This window comes from Hypanus sabinus, chromosome 6, assembly GCF_030144855.1.
Source record: "Hypanus sabinus isolate sHypSab1 chromosome 6, sHypSab1.hap1, whole genome shotgun sequence".
In the NCBI taxonomy this organism is placed as follows: Eukaryota; Metazoa; Chordata; class Chondrichthyes; order Myliobatiformes; family Dasyatidae; genus Hypanus; species Hypanus sabinus.
This window is the reverse complement of record NC_082711.1, coordinates 54804527-54826830: the sequence shown is the minus strand read 5'-3', so window position 1 is coordinate 54826830 and position 22304 is coordinate 54804527. Positions and strand designations below refer to the sequence as shown.

General features: G+C 38.0%; 1 protein-coding gene across 1 annotated transcript in view; it reads left to right on the top strand.

Annotated features, from left to right (window-relative positions):
* mrc1a (mannose receptor, C type 1a) overlaps nt 1-22304 on the top strand; it is a 161886-nt gene that overhangs the window by 124791 nt on the left and 14791 nt on the right. Inside the window, exons 20-27 of the mRNA XM_059972157.1 lie at nt 4300-4442; nt 5526-5640; nt 7420-7583; nt 9937-10042; nt 16083-16315; nt 17554-17719; nt 19632-19781; nt 21198-21314. Of these exons, the coding sequence (XP_059828140.1) occupies nt 4300-4442; nt 5526-5640; nt 7420-7583; nt 9937-10042; nt 16083-16315; nt 17554-17719; nt 19632-19781; nt 21198-21314 (1194 nt within the window). The remainder of the gene's footprint in view (nt 1-4299; nt 4443-5525; nt 5641-7419; nt 7584-9936; nt 10043-16082; nt 16316-17553; nt 17720-19631; nt 19782-21197; nt 21315-22304) is intronic.

Here is a 22304-nt window from a genome sequence, read left to right as displayed (position 1 = left end):
TATAATGTTAAAAATTAATGTATTGCAATGAACTATTGCCACAAAACAACAAATTTCATGACATGATTCTGATTCTGTACCCTAAATTTCTGCAATCTCTCACTATTTAAGTAAGATGCTGCTTTATTTTAATTTTTTCTGCTAAAATAAAAAGCTTAGTATGTCCTTCATTATATACTCCATTTGTTATATGATCTGATAACTGTAGGTTATGTGATTTTGGCCAGATCCTTGTGCACTTGATAAACCTGGCTATATCTCATTGTAGTCTTTATATCACGCTCACATTTTACATTTTGTGGCACCTTCTGTATCTTTCTTAAAATTAATTGTTAAAAGCTGAGTCCCAAGCATTGATTCCATTCATTGTATTTTATCAAGATGAAAAAGGACTATTTGCTTTTGCTTTCTGTTTCCCACTAATCATCCAAATATCTGTCTACACCTGAATGTTATCTGCTGCACAATAAACTTTCATTCTAGACTGCTTCTTCACTCCTCACACAAGCCATAAAAACAAAGCTAGAGAGCCTTGTCACTTTCTGTACACAGTATTCCTGATGAGGTTACACCAGAACTTTATATGAATGGGACTAGATATCTCTACTTTTGTACTCTAATCTTGCAAAAGTTTGGCTTCCTGTTTTCATGAATATGCTCAATATTAACTATTGATAATAAAAACAAAAAATGTTAGAAATACTGAGCAGGTCAGGTGGAAACATTGCTAATGCTTTATATTGAAGATCCTGGATATAAATTACAGTATTTGCAGTTGTTATTAACATTTTACGATTATCACACAAGGATAAAAGAGTCACTTTGAATAACAGAAGTTACTTTCTCTGTCTATCTGTCGTCTCATTCACTCTATCCTCCTTGTTCCCCACCATCTGCCTATTTTTTTTCTGCTTGACTACCTATCACTCAAAGGCCTCTGTCTCCCAATTTCATCCCTCCTCCCCTCCTTCCACATAGGTCTATCTGTCCATTACCTGACACCCAGTTTTGCCCTATCATCAGCCATCACCTTTCTAACTGGCTGCATTGCCGTCATTTATGGGAGGCAGCAGCCCAGGATTGAATTAAGCTCAAAGAGTTGTAAGATTAGTCATCATCATCATGGGCACTAGCTCCCTTAGTATCCAGGACATCTTCAAGGAGAGGTGCCTCAAAAAGGTGGCATCCATCATAAGGACCCCCGTCACCCAGAACCTGCCCTCTCCTCATTGCTACCATCAGAAAGGAGGTACAGACGTGTGAAGGCACACACTCAACAACTTCTATTTCTACTTTTTTGCACTACATATTTAATTTAGCTGTTTAATACATTTATTTATACTGTAATTCACAGTTGCTTTTGCTATTATTATATATCGTATTGTACGCCGCCACGGAGTTAACAAATTTCATGACATGCGCTGGTGATATTAAACCAGAGTCGGATTCTGATTCTGACCTACTGGCCCCTGTATCATCTCTCCCCCTCTCCTCTTTATGCTGGCTATATTGCATCTCCATGATCAGATACAGGGATCAACCCAAAATGGTGACATTGTGATTCTCCCCACAGTTGATGTTCTACTTGTTTATTGCCCGTGGTTCCAACATTCCCTTGTTTTTCTCTCTAAGTAACAACCCTTTTCAATCTTTAAATCAAATGCTTTCCTATTTTTTTTACACATCACATTTTGTCTGCCAACCCTCTTTGCAACCTCTTCATAGCCCACACTGCCACCTAGCTTTGTGTTATCAGTAAGACTAGATATATGACAATAGATCCCTGAATGCAACTCATTGACAGTGAACAGAATGTAATCAAAAGCCTGATCCCAGAGGCACTCCTTTTCCACAGTCTTTCCTCTTGAAATATGACTATGAAGGTTTTCCGTCATCTAGGTCATTGTGTATCAAGCAGGTAGACAACTTAATCAGCATGAACAAATTGGGCTGACGGTCCTGTTTCGATGTCTTAACTAAAGAAGAGGGTGGCTGATTCAACTGATTCCTGATTAGTAAGGTTATGGGAAAAATATTGAAAATGGAGTTGAGAGGGAAAATAAATCCGTCTTGAATGAATGGCGGAGCGGACTCAATATGTGCTAAATGGCCCAATTCTGCTCCTGCGTCTTATATATCACCTCATAATTCTGTCCTCCAGTCCCAGCAACATCTTCATAAACCTTTTCTCCACCACCTCTGGTTTGATAACATCCTTCCTATTGCAAAGTGTCTGGAGCAGCCTCACTACCATTCCACAGAGCTGGAATGTGGGTTACCAACTCTTGTACTCAATGGTTATTAAATAAATGCAATTGTGCTAAACATCTCCTTTACCACCCTGTATACTCCTGTTTCCACTTTTAAAGAACTATGCACTTGTACCCCAATGTCTCTCTGTTCTACTACACTTCCTAGGTCCTGTTATTTACAATGTTGGCTTACTGCTATATATGTAATTCAGTTTTCAAGTCTGTTATGTCTAATTACTGAATTAGGTCTTTGTAGCTTACTTTATTCAGACTTAAAATCCTCATTTCAATTTGAACTAATAATATTTGTATAAAATTCTATCCTGTTTTGAATCATGTACTCTGAAGTCTTAATTAACAATTGATCAATTAACCCTTTCTCTTTACACAATAATAGTGAAATAGCCTTTCCATAATTGGTTCCTCAACATACCAGTCAGCCACATTATCTCCATAAATTCATCCTCTGCACTATTACAGCTTAATAGGTTTGCTTTGCTTATACGTAGATTAAAGCCCACCTTAATTATTGTATTTACTTTGTGAAGTGCTGTTCTAATTTCAATTTATTCTTTGCTCTATAGTGCCATTACTGTCAAGGAAGTTTACATACAACTCCAATCAATGTTATTTTTTAATTTCAAAAATAAACCATTTATTACATTGAATACCAACAGGAGAAAAGATAATGCATATCTTTTCCATTTATGTTCATTATAGTAGTGTGAATTTATACTTTTAAATCAACAAATGACACTTGCTCTTTCTTTTGCTCACCCATAATAACCAATTTTCTGAGCTGAGATCCTTCCTTCCTACTGTCTTTCTTTAAAATCAGAGTGCTCTTATTCCTTTCCTATTTTGCCTAACTCCTGAAAAGAGGAGTATCCTGGAATACATACTGTAATTCCCAACTTTGGTTACTTTACAGCCACATCTTACGATGGTCATTGATTCATACCCACTTAATTTTAACTGTGTCATTAATTCACCTATATTTTCATCAATATTTTGTGCATTAAGGAAAAGAACTTTCAGTTTTATTATTACACTATTAAATCAAATTTTGCTTCTCAGACTGTTAGAGAATGAGTCTACCAGTGTAAAGAGATTACAAAACTGTGATTGCCTATGTAAATAATCTGAAACTTTCACATCATAAAGACACAGAGATGTCTATTTATGGCAGGGCTGAAAACAGCAATGAACAAGTTTTAGGTGGGAGATGATATTTTAATTCCCTAACACCCTGCTCATGGGTTTAAAAAGAGGGTGATGGAGGGCCACTAACTTTAATTTCAAATTGCAAATATCTGCAATGAAGGAGCCTAAAGAATGACATTTATAGTGGTTTATAAAACCATGAAGGACATAGATAAGATAAATGTTTACACCCTTTTTACCCCAGTGTAGTGGAGATTGAAACTACTGGAGGGTATATATTTAGGTGAGAGGGGAAAATCTTAAAGGGCATCCATTCTTCACACAGAGTATATAGAAGGAGCTATCAGAAGAAGTAGTAGAAAAAGATGTCATTACAAATTTTTAAAAGCATTTGGATAAATTGGAAAGAATCCAAGTACAGTTAAATGGGATGAGCTTAGGTAGGCATCTTGGTGGGCATGTCTGAGTGACCCATGGGCCTGTATTGCTCTTTGAATCTAAATTAAATTTCTTTAATTTAAACAGTTATTTGTATTTAACAAATACATAATTTGCTGCCGTAGCAATATTAAAGGCTTCTTGATATTGTTTTGAAATGCAGCATCTCATCCCTCAATTATTCATCAGACTGTCATTTGACGGACCTTGCAATGCAATGCAAGCAATGCATAATTTGCTTGTTCATTTGGAACCATTCTCAAACCTTGATCATTTAAAAAGTTATCTTCATCAACATAATATGGAAAAAATCATAGATGTCTTTATTTTAGGGTTTAATATGCCCATTTAAAAATAATTAAATGAATTACATCAAACTACATTGATGAAATTATAGTTTTTTGTGAAGAATACTTTATATATTTACTTTATTTCATTTTGCAAGGATTTTGGAATGACATGAACTGTGGCCATCCATTTCCTTCTATATGTGAAAGAAGTAACAGTTCAGTTAATACGACTCAAGCTCCCACTGAGGACTCCAGCTCAGGAGGATGCCCTACAGGCTGGAAACCATTTGGAAAGAAGGTATATGCTTCCACAAATGCTGCCTGACCTGTTGAATGCTTCCAACATTTTTCTTTTTATGTTCAAAAGGCAATAAACCACCATCTCATCAAGGCCAATATTAGCTGTTAATACCAGTTTTTCTCACAGATTTTGCTGCATGAAACATAATCACTGCTCATATTTTAATCTGTTTCCTGGAACAATTATTGTATAAAGTAAAAAGGTTGATTACTTGATCCAGACAAGGAAAGCCTGCATGGCCAGATATCACGGGCAGCATATTTCTGTTTGCCATCCAGTTCCAAGATAATCTGACCCAATAAACAAATTAGTTAATTAGGGTCATTCTCCTGCGCTGAAATCAAAGGAGAAGCAGCCCCACACCGGGTCTGGCCTGCTGCTAGATTTTGAAACCTGTTGTGCACAACAAGAAGCCAAGCTTCAGAATGCAGTTACAAAATCAGCTGCAAACAGCTGGCACAACTTTATAGTTTATTGTATGGAATTCTTGATGTTGCTATTGCAAAGACAAATGCTATTAACTTCCTGAAAAATATGTGGCAATAGAATTTATTGTATCTTTACTCCTTTGTTCCACAGGATTAGAAGCTGGTCTATATCACTGATGATCTGTTTTTCACATTTTCTATTTAAATATGTCTTTATTTTTCTAAAAAGAGCACAGCAGAGCCAATGCCACAATAATGATCTTCAGACAATAGGCTATATTTTGGCTTGGACAATGCACACAAAATGCTGGAACAGCTCTGTAAGTTGAACTCAGCAATGCTGGAGGAACTCAGCAGGCCAGGCAACATCTATGGAAAAGACTAAACAGACAACGTTTCAGGCTGAGACCTTCAAAGTCACCATCTCAGTCTGAAATGTCAGCTGTTTATTCTTTTCCATGAATGCTTCCTGGCCTGCTGAGTTCCTCCAGCATTTTGTGTGTTTGCTCAACATTTCCAGCATCTGCAGAACCTCTTGTATCAACATTTTGGCTTGCACAGCACATTGGTTTATTGCTGAAATATTGCTTTATTTGTAATATAATTATCTGACACATTGTACATTCTAAGAAGTTGGGAATCTGTCCCTCAGTGTTTCAAGTTTTATGGTAAAATAGAAGAGGAACGTTTATCTTGGAGTGCTGCAAGAGATGTTTGCATAAATGATGGAGGGAATCTGGCATCAATTCAAAGTGCTAAGGAACAGGGTAAGTAGTTATGACAAGTGTGGCCTTACATTTGCTGATTTATTTTTAATGGTTTGATTTCATTATGGATTAGCTTTCTTTTTCAAACCTGGAAGCAGGGGGGACTTCAACATTAGAACCAGTCAATACACAAAATGATCACCCAGGTACAAAATTGTGCACATCCAATATTCCAATTAATGTAATGATGTTTCAGTTTAGGTACAGATTTATTTATTTTTTCACCTTTGTTTGTGACAAAAAGCCAAAACCAAAAGGAGCAATAATATCAACACTGATCTCAGGATAAAAGAGCATTGTTGAATATATTTACAGTGAAGTGCATGATGTACGCAATTTTCTTTTTAACTTTAATTTTGTCAGAGAATAAAAATACGTGATAAATAATTGAATGTATACAAATGATTCATTGCTAGTTTAGCAAGACCATTAATATAGTCACACCTCAGCGAAAGCAGTACAGATAACAGTTTCAGATATTATTCTATTTGTATATATTAGTAACCTAGGATGTTCAATTTAGAATGATATCCCTATATTCACTGTTGTTCATTGTTAGTTTTATTTCTGAATACATTGGATACAATAGCTATCAAATGATTTGTGCTGTTCTCATATACTATTTTACTTTGTTGCGTGCCAAGTGTAATTTGATTCTTTGTCATTCCTGATCTTTACCTGTTGTTTCACCTTATCTTTTGTTAAATGATCATAATATAGTCCAAAGGGAAAGTAATAGTATGAAACTTGGTTAGAAAACAGAAATAGTGACAGGCAGATAATGGAGATGCATTAGTGAAGTAGAAAACTGAACTAAAATTATAATTTTAATTTGGGTTCATTGAAGAGCAATTTCTGCTAGCTAGTGAATTGGAGCTTGAAGGAAAAAGCTTCCATTTGTCAGTGAGATGTCAACCTGAGATACAAAATTCTGACTAACTCAAAACAGTAAGAGGGGTGTTAGGAGAATATTTTCTACAGAGGATAATCGCCTACCAAAATTGTAACAGATGCATCATAATTTTTCAAAGGCTAGTGTTATATTTTCAACATTTGAAAATATTGGATATAAAAAACTACCAGGAAAGTGCAAGAAAATAAGACAAAGTGATGAGTTCATTCAAGGACTAAAAGTACATAAATCCATTTCTACTGTAAAACATTGTGATTCCACTTTTACACGGTAGATGAATACCTCAAACTTTCATTCCAAGTCAACCGTCCCACTACTCAAATTGTGCACTAATACACTATATGTTTTGGACACTTGGTAAATAAATTCTGTCCTTCATAATGCTAAAAGCCAGCAGTAAATCTCCATTTAGTTACCCTGCTAAAGATGAAACAGTACTTGAGTTTTAACCTTTGTCGATAGCTTCCTCTTTACAGCATCATCTGTGTAAATATAAATTGTATTTTGTATATGGCTTTAATCTGCTTTCTAATGGAAGGTGTTAAAAAACTGCCCACACCACACTATTCCCTGCACAAATTATATTGGGAATTCTTGTCCTTATTTTTCACTCGTGAAACATCAACCCTTCTTTTCTTTCCACAGATGATGTTTGACTCACAGAGCTCCTCCAGCAGATTGTATTCATTGTGAATTCTGCAATTGTTCATTACTGTATTCTAAGATTTCTTTTTACCTTGTTTACGCTGCTCTGTGTTACTTTGGAACCACATATTAAAGGAATTGTATAAATGCAATGAAATCTTTTTTTAAGTGTTGAATTTTAACCACAATCTTGAATTATATTAATCTCTTTCCCTTCGCAGCATTTATTACCTTGTCTCTGAATGGCTTTCCTCTGGATGTCTGGATTGGATTAAATGATATTAATCAAGAGGGTAGATACCTCTGGACTGAAGGAAAGGGAGTGTCATATACTAATTGGGCCAAAGGCTTCCCAACAGGACAATCATACTCTTATGATAATCCGGTAGGTTCCAACCTCGCCCCATGAGTGTTAACAATGCAGTTGACATACTTTTAGTAATATATGTCTTCACTAACTTTCTAGGCTCAATGGGCTCAGTGTCTAACCTCATTATATCTATGGGAACAGTCACAATATATAATATTTTTATTTTTAGTTGGAATATCTAACACCTCAATGTAAACTTACCCCATGTTAAAATTATGAACTCAGCAATACTCTGGATTGGCCATGTTTCCTCAGGAAGCCAAAAAGTGGAATTGGAATTGAGAGGACTGTGGTGATGTTTGAGGTCAGCTGAATCAGTTAGTTACTTGATTAAGCTCTTGGGGGTCAAACCATTTGCATGATTCTGTGGTACGTATGACCATTATTAATACCCCTGGACCCTTGAAATATTGTTTTGTGGAAAGTACTCATGGGGATTTACACAGGGATGCTGAGGATGCTGGAAATCTGAAATAAATTAAAACTTGTTGGAAATACCCAACTGGTCAAGCAGCATCTACAGACGAAAAAACAGAGTTAACACGTTGGGATGACCATCTTTCATATAAGACTATTTGTGGAGGAATGATCAGCTGTGGGGGAAAAAAAAGCAAATGAAAAAAACATTTTTGAAAAGCTAAATTTCTGTACTATGACTGCCATTTTACAATGATTAGAATTTAGGTGACTCTGGTAATTGACATTGCTGGATTCCACAAAAGTTTTTAATGGCACAAGTACTGGCATTGTATCCTAAGGCATAATATCTATACTTGGAGGTTATTACTGACTGCCCATACAGGCAGAATATACTGTCAATAGACCTGGCAGGTGATTGTATTATTAGTATAGTAGACTTGGAAGATTAATACTTTTCTCACTGAGTAAATATATACCCCACTCAAAAAAAAAACTATGCTTGGATGTCCAGAGGAACTCCTGGATAAAGAGGATGTGGAATAGGATAGAGGAAAAATGGGTGGGAAGCTTCCACTTGCTATTGAGAGTTGAGTACTACAGAAAGCCTATGGAAACCTGTTGTCCAGGAGTCAACATAACAAGTGGTGAGATTCAAAAGTAAAACAGGAAACAAAAACAGTCCTTCAAGGTGACACAACACTTCATCTGCAAAACTTTTGGGGCTGTTTATTATATCTAGTGCCGCTGAAGTGACCTCCTCTTCACTGCTATACTTAGAGTTCAATCCAAGGCACTATTTGTGTGGAGTCAGAACATTCTCTGTGTGACAACCAGGACTTTCAATGGGTGTTCTGTTTATTTCCTATATCCCTAAGTCTTGAAGGTGGTTGATTAATTGGCCACTGTAATTGCCATAAGCATGTAAACATTAATAGATCTCAGAGAGAGCTGTTGGGGATTATGGGACAAAATAAAATGGGACTAATGTAGCATCAATGTAAATGGTAGTTAATGGTCATCACAGACTTAATAGGCAGCTGGCCCTACTTCCATGCTCTATCTCTCCTTTTGATCCTATGACTTCTATAAAGGAGTAAAGACTTTTAGAAATACTACAATTCATTTCTGGAGGTGATTCTTAAGTGAGGGTCTTAGTGAATATCTGAACTTTAAGGGACTGTAGTTAAGGATGAAGATGTGAAATATTAGATCAGGTCCAGTGAGGAAGGAATCGCTAATGGATTCTGTATTTTTGAAAATGGATAAATCATCGAGCACCAGTGAAGTGTTTTCCAGGCTGGTAAGAGAAGCAACTTAAGAAATTGAAGAGATTCTGATCATCATTTTCCTATGTTGCGTAGATGTTCTCTCAATGTTCTTCTGGGGAACTGGAAGACAGATAATCTTGCTTCACTGCTTAAGAAAAGGGGAAGTTGGAGACTAGATGAAAACAGGCCAATCATCCTAACCTTGGCGTTGGGCATATTATTAGAAACTATTTTGAAGAATGGTATTTTGCTCTCCAAAGAGCATTTATAGCAATTCTGCTCTTTTTTTTGGATATGCACTTGATATGCTGTATGGTTCTTGGCTGCAGCAGGATGTTCCCATCTTTGTCATTAATTTCTATAATTCTATTACTGTGAACCCCATTCCTCTACTGTCATGCTCTTTCCTACCTCTAAAGTCCTTTAAAGACATCCTCTATTGTTCTTGAACCCACTCCTCCTGGTACTCCACTGATGACTGACCTCATAAGTAATTTATTCTATGCAAAGATAAAACTAATCCAACAGCAAAACGTTGTTGTGATATTTGGTCACAGATTTCCATAAATTGCATTTGGACATCATTATTCAATTATCTGCCAACATTTTAAATACCAATTTTCATTGGAAAATTTTTTGTTGGTTTATGGTGCTAACTATTTTTTGTTTTCCTTATATGGCAATCTGACTGTGTGACTGTGAGTGTAACTGCAAAGAAACTTGGTGGCCTCTGGAAGGATAACTACTGCCATATCAAAAGAGGTTTTATATGCCAGAAGTATAAAGGTGAGCACAGGGCTGATTTTTGCACAATATATTAATCTGTGTTATCTTAAATGTAAAATCATACCTGGCAAACAATTAAATCATCGCTGATCTTGTACCCCAGTACCTCTTTAATCTCTTTAATTCATTAACCCATTTCTCTTGTTCTCCTTGGAGATGGAACTGTTCCAACCCCCTTGTGTAGAGAATCCCAAAAATTCATTGCACTCTGGGTGAAGAAGTTTCTTCTCATAGATTGAAACTTATATTGAGACTATAATGCAGTGATGGAGATGCATTAATTCTGCATTTATCATGTTAAGCCGCAGGGATATTTGAATTAGGTCAGGCCTCTTTCTCCATCTCTCAAGAGAACACAGCTTTTACCTACTTAATCTTCCTCATACAAACAAGAAAACCAGCACCTCAGGAATCCCATACATAATGCAGCAGGAACTCAGCAGGTCAGATATCATCTATTGGAAGAAATGGACAATCAATATCAACTATGTGCTGGCTGATGTACAATTAGTGTGTTACTCCAGATTCCAGCATCTACAGTCTCTTATGTCACCCTCAGGAATCAATATGACACTTTATTTATTTCCTTGTCGTAAGTGTCCACTTCCCTTGTGTAAACATAGAAACATAGGAAACCTCCAGCACAATATAGGCTCTTTGGTCCACAAAATTATGCTGAACATGTCCTTAACTTAGAAATTACCTGGGGTTACCTGTAGCCCTCTATTTTTCTGAGCTGTATGTACCTATCCAGGAGTCTCTTAAAAAACCCCATCGTTTCCCCCTCCACCGCCATCTCTGGCAACCCATTCCTTGCTCTCACCTCTCTCTGCATAAAAAACATACCCCTGACATCCCCTCTGTACCTATATCCAAACACCTTAAAATTATGCCCTCTCATGCGAGCCATTTCAGCCATGGGGAAAAGCCTCTGACTATCCTCAAGACCAATGCCTCTCATCAGCTTATACACCTCCATCAGGTCACCTCTCATCTTCCATCACTCCAAGGAGAAAAGGCTGCGTTCACTCAACCTATTCTCATAAAGTATGCTCCCCAAACCAGGAAACATCCTTGTAAGTCTTTTGAATCTTTTGTAATCTCTTCTTTCCTTCTTGACTAGATTTACAACAGACTTTGTACACTATGGTTCCTGTCCCCTATTGTCCTTTCCCTGTCTCATTAGAATGTACCTATTCAGAACTCCATGCAAATATCCCCTGAACATTTGCCACATTTCTTCCGTATATTTCCCTGAGAACATCTGTTTCCAATTTATCCCTCCAAGTTCCTGCCTGATAGCCTCATATTTCCCCTTACTCCAATTAAATGTTTTCCTAACGTGTCTGTTCCTATTTCTCTCCAAAGCTATGCTAAAGGAAATAGAATTGTGATCATTATCTCCAAAATGCTCTCCCACTGAGAGATCTGACACCTGACCAGGTTCATTTCCCAATACCACATCAATTACAGCCTCTCCTCTTGTAGGCTTATCAACATATTGTGTCAAGAAACCTTCCTGATCACACCTAACAAACTCCACCCCATCTAAAGCCCTAGCTCTAGGGAGATGCCAATCGATATTTGGGAAATTAAAATCTCCCACCATGACAACCCTGCTATTATTACACCTTTCCAGAATCTGTCTCCCTATCTGCTCCTCACTGGCCCTAATACTATTGGGTGGTCTATAAAAAACACCCAGTAGAGTTATTGACCCCTTTCTGTTCCTAACCTCCACCCACAGAGACTCCGTAGACAATCCCTCCATAACTTCCTCCTTTTCTGCAGCTGTGACTCTATCTCTTATCAACAGTGCCAATCTTCTACCTCTTTTGCCTACCTCCCTATCCTTCTAAAACATCTTAAGCCTGGCACTCAAAGTAACCATTCCTGCCCCTAAGCCATCCAAGTCTCTGTAATGGCCACAACATCATAGCTCCAAGTACTGATCCATGCTCTAAGCTCATCCACTTGGTTCATAATACTCCTTGCATTAAAATAGACACATTTCAAATCATCAGTCTAAGTACATCCCTTCTCGATCACCTGCCTATCCTCCTTCTCGCACTGTCTCCATACTTTCTCTATTTGTGAGCCAACCACTTCTTCCTCCATCACTTCAGTTCGGTTCCCACCCCTCAACAATTCTAGTTTAAACTCTCCCCAATAGCCTTTGCAAACCTCCTCACCAGGATATTGGTCTCCTTGGGATTCAAGTGCAACCCGTCCTTTTTGTACAGGTCACACTTGCCCCAAAAGAGGTCCCAGTGATCCAGATATCTGAATCCCTGCTCTCTGCTCCAAGCCATCAACCGCGCATTTATCCTCCACCTCATTCTATTCCTATACTCACTGTCACATGGCACAGGCACTAATCCCAAGTATTGTCTGTGTAGTCTCATTAGGACCCTGTTCAATGGAATAGGATGCCTTTTTATTCTTCGTCTTGCATCCTCTTGAATTAAAGGTCAACAAAACATTTGACTTCTTAATTATTTACTGTATTTGCATTTTAACTTTCAATGATCCATGTATAAAGACATTCAGCTCTCTCTGAACACCAACACTCTTCAGTCTCTCATCATTTAAAAAACATTATGCCTTTCCAAAGAGAATTTGCCACAGAACCATTTAATATTACAGCTCAAAAACAGGCCCTTTGGCCCTTCCTGACTGTGCCGAACCATTTTTCTGCCTAGTCTCACTGATCTGCACCTGGTCCATATCCGTCCATAACATCTCTCATCCATGTACCAGTCCAAATATTTCTTAAATGTTAAAAGTGAGCCCGCATTTACAACTTCATCTGGCAGCTCATTCAACACTCCCACCACTCTCTGTGTGAAGAAGCCCCCCATTTAAACTTTTCCCCTTCACCCTTAGCCCATGTCCTCTGTTTTTTTTCTCCCCTCGCCTCAGTGGAAAAAGCCTGTATGTTTTACATTATATTCCATCTATCATACCCTTGCCTTCCGCAACACCGTAAGGCTTTTTTGCATCCTCTTCACAGCCTTCATTACCACCTGGCTTTGTATCATTAAGAAAACTTTGATATATTACATTGGATCCTCTCATCCAAATTATTGATTTAGAGTATCTCACCAATAATCTGGGAGGATTGGTCCTGCTGTGGAGGAGGTTTAAAAATAGTTTGGCCTCAGGTTGTGATGGAGTTGTACTGTTGAGGTCACTTCAGTCATATAAAGAAGGAAGATTGGGCCAGGCCAGTAAGCACAACTGATATGATCTGGTACATGGGGGGATTATAAAACTGAATTGCAACTGTTTTGATTCAAAGATCCTAACTGACATGGCAAAGTAACTTAGATCAGTGACACAATGTGTAAATCACTCAGAAAAAAGTTGAAGGAAGGACAGGATTGGTACTCAACGTTTCAGGGTATTTAAGTTTCAAATGTGATAGTGAAGAGGGTGGGGTGAATGCAAAAAAGGAGGGGCATTGAATTATTGATCAAAAAACCCATCACTGCCGTAATAAGTGAGGATATCTTAGGATATTTAAATGAGGCCATATGGTTTGGTGAAAAGAGGCAAGGGATGAAGCTTGAGGATTGCTTTGTGATTTGGAAGCCTGTGACCAGTGATGTACCATTGGGATTGGTCTTTGCACCATTGCTGTTTGTGAACATACTAGTTATGATTAGCAAGTCTGCTTGGGCTGGTTGCAGCAGTGCATTTGCAGATGGGACGTACTGCAGAGAGTAAATGTTTGGAGTCTCAGAAAATGTGCTGGTTGAGAGGATAACTCTGTCCTAGATGGCATCAATCTTTTTAAGTACTGTTCAAGCTGCACGCAACCAGCACATGGACAGTATTTCATCTGGTAGTTGGTAGAAGAGCTCTTATTGATGTGGCTGGTCCATTTGTGTTTCTGGTGAATAGATTCCTCCAGAATGTTAATGGTATTAATAGCCAAGGATAACAATGAACTCCAAACAGTGGCATCTGTGAATAGTAATTATGATAACCCCACTGAATGTCAACAGAAGGTTGTTAGACTAGATTTGTTAGAAATGGTAATGTCTCACACCTATAAACACAAGAGATTTTGCAGATGCTGAAAATCCATTAAAACCCATACAGAATGCTGGAGGACCTTGGCAAGCCAGGCAGCATCTATGGAAATGCATTATTTGTAGATGTTTCAGCCTAGACCCTTCATCAGGACTCATTTTCATTTTTATAGCTATTGCCTGACCTGCTAAGTTCCTTCAACATTTTGTTGTGTTGTCTGATACTTGTGTGCCTTGAATTTTCCATACCGCTCAGCTTAAGCCTAAATACTGTCCAGTCCTGGCAGATTATTCCAGGCATCCATCACTCTCTGTGTGAAAAAAAAACCTGCCCTTTACATCTCCTTTGAAATTATCCCTCTCACCTTAAATGCATGCCATCTGGTGTTAGACTTTTCTATCCTGGGAAAATGATGCTGTCTGTCTATTTTATCTATGTCTCTCAGAATCTTACAAATCTTTATCTGATAACCTCTCAGCCTCTGCCTCCAAAAGAACAGCCCAAGTATATCCACCCTTTCATTATAGCATATGCTCTCTAATCCAGGCAATATCCTGATAAACTTCTTCAGCACCCTCTCCAAAGCCTAGATCTATTACTTATAATAGGGCCACCCGAATTGTATGCAATATTCCAGATACGGCCTAACAAGAGTTTCATAAAGCTGCACCATAACTTCTTGATGTTTAAATTCAGTGCCTTGACTAATAAAGGTAAACATGTCAGATGCCTTCTTAACAACCCTATCATCCTCTGTAGCAACATTCAAGGAGCTGTGAACTTGGACTCTAAGATCCCTCATCCATCATCAACTTTGTTAACGGTCTTGCATTTAACAGTGTATTGACTCTTTACGTTTGACTAACCAAGGTGCAACACTTCACATTTATCTGGATTAAACACCATCTGCCAATTCTCTGCCCATATCTGCAACTGATCTATATCATGTTGTATTCTTTGCCAGTCTTCTGCACTATGCACGACACCATCAGTCTTCGTATCATCTGCAAACTTAGTAACCCACCCATCTACGTATTCATCCAGGTCACTTATATATATCACAAACAGCAGAGGTCTCAGCACAGGTCCCTATGAAACACTGCTAATCACAGACCTCATGCTATTATGAGTCCCTTTGATTACTATCCCCTGTTCTCAATGGGCAAGCCAGTTCTGAAGCCAAATGGGAAATTCACCATGGATGTGCCAGATTAGGTTTCAGTTTTGTTGCTGTGATATTGCATTTGGGCTATCTTCCAATCTTCTGGAACCATTCCAGAATTTAGTGATTATTGAAAGATCATTACTAATGCCTTCGCAATCTCTTCAGGCACCTCTTTCAGAACACTGAGATGTGCACCATCTGGTCCAGGTGACATCTACCTTCAGACCTTTCAGCTTCCCAAGAGCCTTCTCTCTAGTTATGATAACTTCACACACTTCAGGCCCACTGACACATGGAGCTTTCATCATACTGCTCATGCTTTCCACAGTGAAGACCAGTATTATGCCACCGTGGCACCTGCAATTTCTACTTATTTTTGTGTCCTGCCTTTTTTATATATATTTATGTAGTATTTTATAGCTTTCATTTACATAAGAATGGAAATGTTATTTAAGGAATGTTTTGCACAATGATTTAATATTTCACAGATTAGAGGTTTACAGACATATCTGACAATGCATAATCATGTCTCTAAGCAAGGGTACCCATTGGCATTTTCTATATTGGTTGTCCTTGAATTCCTCTCTATTGAAACCATATTGTTTTTGTGGTTTTCTCAGTTTGATCTGTGATTAGAAAAGGTTCCTTGCTGATAATGCAGTCCTTGGAAAACTGTTCCATTATCTTAGTTACTGGTTGCCTTACCACTCAATATGTTTGCTAAAATGTCTTTTACTTAGACTGAAAAATTGGATGTTTTTCCATTGTTGTTCAGAGAAAGCAAAGTACATAGGAGTTTGAAAATAAAGGTGCAAAATTTGATTTTTTTCTCCTCAGATCGTTCACTAAGCCTGAAGCCCACAACTGCTCCTGGACCAAATTACTATCAGTATGGCAACAATTCCTATAAAGTTATTACAGTCAAGTTGAAATGGCAAGATGCACAAAAAGTTTGTGAAGCAGAAGGTGCCCAACTTGTCAGTATTAGGAATGCTTTTGAGAATTCTTTCATGATGCTAGAGGCAAATAAGGCTGGAGAGAAACTTTGGATTGGATTAAATGCCAATGCGGTAAGAAACAAAGAGAAATGTTGTATGTTGAAGAGTAGAAAGTAAACATATTTATTTCAATAAGCACTTAGTACAAGATAAAATTTGAGGGTCTGATGTGAATATTCAGAGCAAATGCTGGAAATAAATGAGCACTTGACTAGAAGGTAAAAAGCAGTAACAATTGCTGCAAGATTAATGTCGGGCTAGGGTAAAATCTTTGGTAAATCAAGCAGTCAGATTGTTGATTCCTTTGTGGGAAACCTGTCTTTCGGTTCTTTACAACTTAGTTTGTTTCAGTTTTCTGCACACCTTCAGGCAAACACAGAAGGTGGAAAGAAACTGGTCAGATGCAGAACCATCCTCTTACTTTCCTTCTTCAAAGTTCAAAGTAAATTTATTATCAAAGTATAAATATGTCACCATAAGCAACCCTGAGAGATTTTCTTGTGGGTAAGCTCAATAAATCTATAGAATAATAACTGTAACTGTAAGAGCACCTGTCTTGGGCATTCAACCAGAGAGCAGGAGACACTAATCTTCTCAAATACAAAAAGAAAGAAACCTTAATAATAAATAAATAAACAATAAATAATGAAAACATGAGAAGAATAACCCATAAACTGTGTCCATTGGTTGTGATAACTTTTCAATGCTGGGGCAAGTGAAGTTGAGTTAACTATCCATTTTGGTTCAAGAGCCTGATGGTTGAGGGGTAATAGCTGTTCCAAATCCTGGTGCTGAGAGTCCTCTGGCTCCAGTACATTCTTCCTGATGGCACAGGTGAAGAAAGAGCATGCCCTGGGTGATGGAGTTCCCTGATGATGGATGCTGCTTTCCTGAGAAAGTGTTTCATGTGAATATGCTCAATGGAGGTGATTACTTGTGATGGACTGCTCTTTGTAATGCAAAAACAGGTTACTAATGTAGGTCTTTTGTAAAAGCAAAGTGGTGTAAAGCAAACATTCCTAAAGCGGGGGACACCTGTATTTGAATTGTTCTGGAGAAACCGATGGAAAAAAAGTTCAGATAAATGTTTGTTTCTCAAATTTAACATTTTTAATTACAATTATTATTCCAACAATGACCTGATACTGTGATTGTGAAATGTTACTTTGAATTATTTCACAAGTCAAAAGGGAAAGATGTTAGGTATTGGGATCTAAAAAGAATGCCAATTGCTGTCACCTTAAGTAGCAAGAAGTATAGCTCAGGGCCTTGGGCACAGCTGCATTATTTTAAAATAGAATTTCTTTTAGACTGCAGGACAGTACCGATGGATTGATGGGTGGAAACTGCGATATTCCAACTGGGATGTTGGAGAGCCCAAGGGCAATAATGATTGTGTCTTTATTGACCTGAATGGACAGTGGAAAACCTCAAGCTGCAACAATGAGTCATATGCTGCTTGTAAAATATCTTCTGGTAAGAATCAATTTGTGAACTTCAGTTCTGTCTGCATTGGTTTGACTTCTTTGAAAGTCAATTTACATCAAAACTATAAATGAGCACAAACTTGTTTTAACATCTTTATAACACTTACAAGCCTTGCATTCTAATCAAGTTATTTCTCAATGTGCAAAGCCGTTACATTCTGGAGAAAACATTCCATTTAGAGAAAATGTAGAAATCGAGAGAGTCAAATACACAGGGTCAATGAAAAATTCTTGAGTGGCAGTTCAAGAATTTCATTGAAAAAGACCTTAAAATTGATCAGCGTAACTATCTGAAATATTACTTTATTAATAATCAAATCTTAAATGATCATTAAAAGGTAAATTCCTTGCATAATGTACCGTCTCAAGATATTCCTCAAGTTAAACATAAAAGACCTCTTTCTCCCTTTATCCATATCACCCTCCCTCCCCATCCCCTCTCCAAGGGTCTCAATGTGTAGTGATTTTACATGTGAATTTGATAGTAGAGCATGTAAAATGTAGAGCTGTCATAGATTTTTGAAGCTGCTTGTGAGCTGCTTAGAGGTGATGGGCAACAGTTGTTCCTGAAGTTTGCTGAGGGGACTGCAGAGCAGGGCTTAAAGAAGGTGTCAATGGACTTCAAATCACTTTATTCTTCATCATCTGGAAAAGCTCCTCACAGAAAAGCAAGACATAATGAGGCCACTTCTGTTGCTCTGTGTATAATCCTTTTGAAAGATGACTATCATGATTTCCTTGTAGTAGAACACCCTCAAAGTCTCTTCAACCAACACACACAAAATGCCGGAGGAAATCCGCAGGCCAGGCAGGATCTTTGGAAAAGAGTAAAGTGAGAAGGGCCTTGGCCTGAAACGCTGACTGCTTACTGCTTTCTCTTTTCCATAGAAGCCACTTGGCCTGCTGTATTCCTCTACAATTTTGTGTGTGTTGCTTGGATTTCCAGCACCTGTGGATTTTCTCGCGTTTGTAATTCCGAAGTCTCTTTGTAGGTAGCTGTTTAGTTGGTAGTGCAGCTGCTGTGTAATCCTACACACACTCTTTGTGTAAACTGTAACCATTCCTCATTTCAGTAGCTTGGAGCTGCTACTAGCCAACTTGATAGCAAACTTTGATGACACATTTCTGCCTGCCTCTGATATCAGTTGCTTGGTGTGACAAAGAGAGATTCACAAGTCAGGGACATTAACATTGCAGAACCAATTCATAAACTGAAGGCTTATAAATCAATGAGTACTATAAGAAATTGTCAATTTCATAATAAAAACAACATACATTTTGTTGGTCTAAATTTCATCAATTGTTGATTCAGTAATGTAAATCATTTCACAATTCAGTATATGAATAGCAGTTGCATCTTTGAAGCTGAGAATCAATGGCAGGGTAGATGAAGTTCTGGAGATCATGTTTTCACACAGAGAGTATTGATGTGCATAATCTAGAGATAAGGGATTCTGATTGTATTTAGGCAGCTGGGAATAAATGACAGCAGCGCTTTCAAGTCATTCCTCATTAAGGATGTCACAGCAATTGTTCCCAGCAATGTTGAATGCTCTCAAGCAAAGCCCTTTACCAAGATGTTATATTTGTTTTCTGAAATGTGAACTCACCAATTCCCAGAAGAAAAAGGTATTGGTTATTCCAATTTCTTCCCACATTTCTACCTGTTTCTTCACAGGAACATTCATCATGTTCTGCCCTTTCCATCCACTCCCTAGAGGCCAAGTGAGGTACAACATGGATAAGAGCCTGGCAAAATAATAGTTCATCCTTTCAAATGGAAGATTGTGTGCGTTTGGAGAATTTACCCTTTAGACATATGAATAAAAGTGCTCTCGTTAGCTAAAGACCAAGAAAGTTTGGTCAGCTGAAGCTTTATTTGAATTGTTTTGTTTTGTCAGAACCTGTGATTACTGAGCCACCTCAACTCCAAGGAAGGTGTCCAGAAACGCTGGCGCAATCCTGGATCCCATTCCATGGGCACTGCTACTATTTTGAAGCATCAGCTAAAAAACCTTGGCCCTCTGCCAGTCTTGACTGCATTCGTTATGGTAAGAACTTCACTTTGTGGGAACTGTGAGATTACACTTTTTTAGACACTATGTCTGTGAGTGAACACTAAAAATAAATCTTACTAGATGAATCAGTCTTACTAACAAACTGATTAATCCACCAATAGATACAATATACTACAGTGGTTCCATATTATTATGCAAAATGAAATTGCTTCAAGCCAAAGAAACATTGCATATAATCTTCAACACTTAATTTTAACGCAGCACTTTTTAGCAAAAGCACTAACTTTATTTCATACTGGAATTTAAATTGACCTGTTATTGTCACATGTATCAAGATATAATGAACGAAGAGCTTGTTCATATAGGTCAGCTCATGATACAGTGCATTGAGGGGAACAAGATAAAAAAACAGAATGCAGAATCAAGTGTAACAGTTAACATGCTGTCCTTTTTCCAACACAGTTATAGCTTTTATTTACTTTGTAATATGCTTGATCTTTTGTTTGCCTTTGTATGTTGAAACTTTCTTAGCTGCTGGATTTAAAAAAAAATGAACATTTTTAATTTTTTCTCCAACTAATTGAACATTTATTGTCAATGTAATACTGTAGCTCACAGTAAATACCAGTGGACTACAAAATACGAAGTAATAAGCCTTGCTTTTAACTTGTTATTTTTTCTATTTTGAGTGAAATATTTATCTTTAGGGCATTATGGTAGCATAGTGGTTAGCATGTGTTACCAGGTTCGGATGTGGCTCAAGTGCAGAGTGAGAGACACTGAAGCAGGTCGATCATTCACAAACTTTAATGTGAACACTCTTAAAGGGAAAATTAAACAATAAGCACTAGGCCAAACAGGGCTGTTAACAAAAACCCTCAAATGGAAAACTAAGCCTACACTGCAGCTGAAAAGAACATCTAAACATTAAATGAATACTATTAGTCTTCAGAGTCAGTTGACTCGAAAGTCCAATTTTTCAGGGAGGCCAAATGCAAACAGGCAGTGAAGCGTTGCTCTGCTCTGCACAAGTCTCAACAAGCACTGCAACGACAAGTATGGAGTTAAATACTACCAGGATTAAATAATAATTAGCTGACACGTACATATTCACAAGCGCAATTGCCATATCTACTGCGCTGCTGAATCTGTGATTGTGGCAGCATGATGCTATTATGGCTCAGGGCGGTCTGGAGTTTGGAGTTCAATTCCAGTGCCCTCCATAAGGAGTTTGTACATCCTCCCTGAGAACTGCATGGGTTTCCTCAGAGTGCTCTGGTTTCCTTCCACGTATCAATTAGTAGGTTAATTGGTCATTGTAAATTGTCCTCTGATTAAGCTAGTTTTAAATAAGTGGTTACTGGGCAGTGTGGCTCATTGGGCTAAAAAGGCCTGTTCCAGTCTATTCCTCTAAATAAAAACTAATTTAAATTTTATCTTCATTTTCAGGTGCTTCATTAGTAAGTATTGATAATATTCCAGAAAGCACCTTTTTGCTAAATACCGCAGAAATCATGGCTGACAAGGCACCTACCTTTTGGATAGGAATGTACAGTAACATTGAAGGTAAAGAAAATATGGTTTGTATTTCATAATTAAACTCCACATCAAAAATTGAATGTGCAGGGCAAGCAGAGAAGGAATATAATTCTTCTATATGTGTTATGGCTCTACCATTTAACTCTGGATTGAAACAGGGAGAATAGGCTGTTGACTCCATGATCATTGCTGGGTTCCCCCACCCTCCATGTAAGTTATTATTGGGCCAAGCCTATGTATGACCACCCGTTCATCAGCCTGTCTTTCTTTTAAGGACAAACTTGAAATATACAACATTAGTTTTAGTTTGGTCATTTCCTCCGGTATATGGATGATTTCAAACTTTTTTTGATAGTTCGTAGAAAGAAATTTTGATGCATAGCAAGTGTTTTATTAAAGCAAATTGTTGCTGAATTCAAGGTTGTATCTTCAAGTTCAAGTGTAATCATCATTCAACTATACACAAGTATGGAAGCAATGAAACAGCGTCCCTCTGGCGCCAAGGTACAAAACACAGTACATACAGTCACACACAGTACACAGCACATTCAGTTATAACAGCACCATCGGGCTACAAAATAATATTAGCACAAGTCCCCGAGAGGCATGGACTGAAAATCGATGGTGCATCTGAAATCATGTTCCAGCAAGAAAAAGCACACACCAGTTCCGACACCCGAAAGCAATCCAGCTCATGGTCCAGGCAAGAAACACTAGCGAGCGGCAGCTATAGGAGAGCTGGCCTGCAGGGTTCAGCCTCCTGCCTCCAGCCCAGCACAGATTCCAGCAATCTCACTGCACCTCTGTTTGCTCCCACACTGCCTCTGATGCCTCCTCCCCTTGGTGGCTGCAGCAGGAGGGCCTGGTTCTAGGGCATGGATTCCGGTGTGCCTGCTATGCCACTGTTCTGTCCCACACCACCTCCAGTGTTTCCTCTCCTGAGTGGATGTAACAGGTAACAATTTGGCGTGAGGTCCAGGTTTGCACAATTACTGCTGTCAGTCTCATCAATATCTG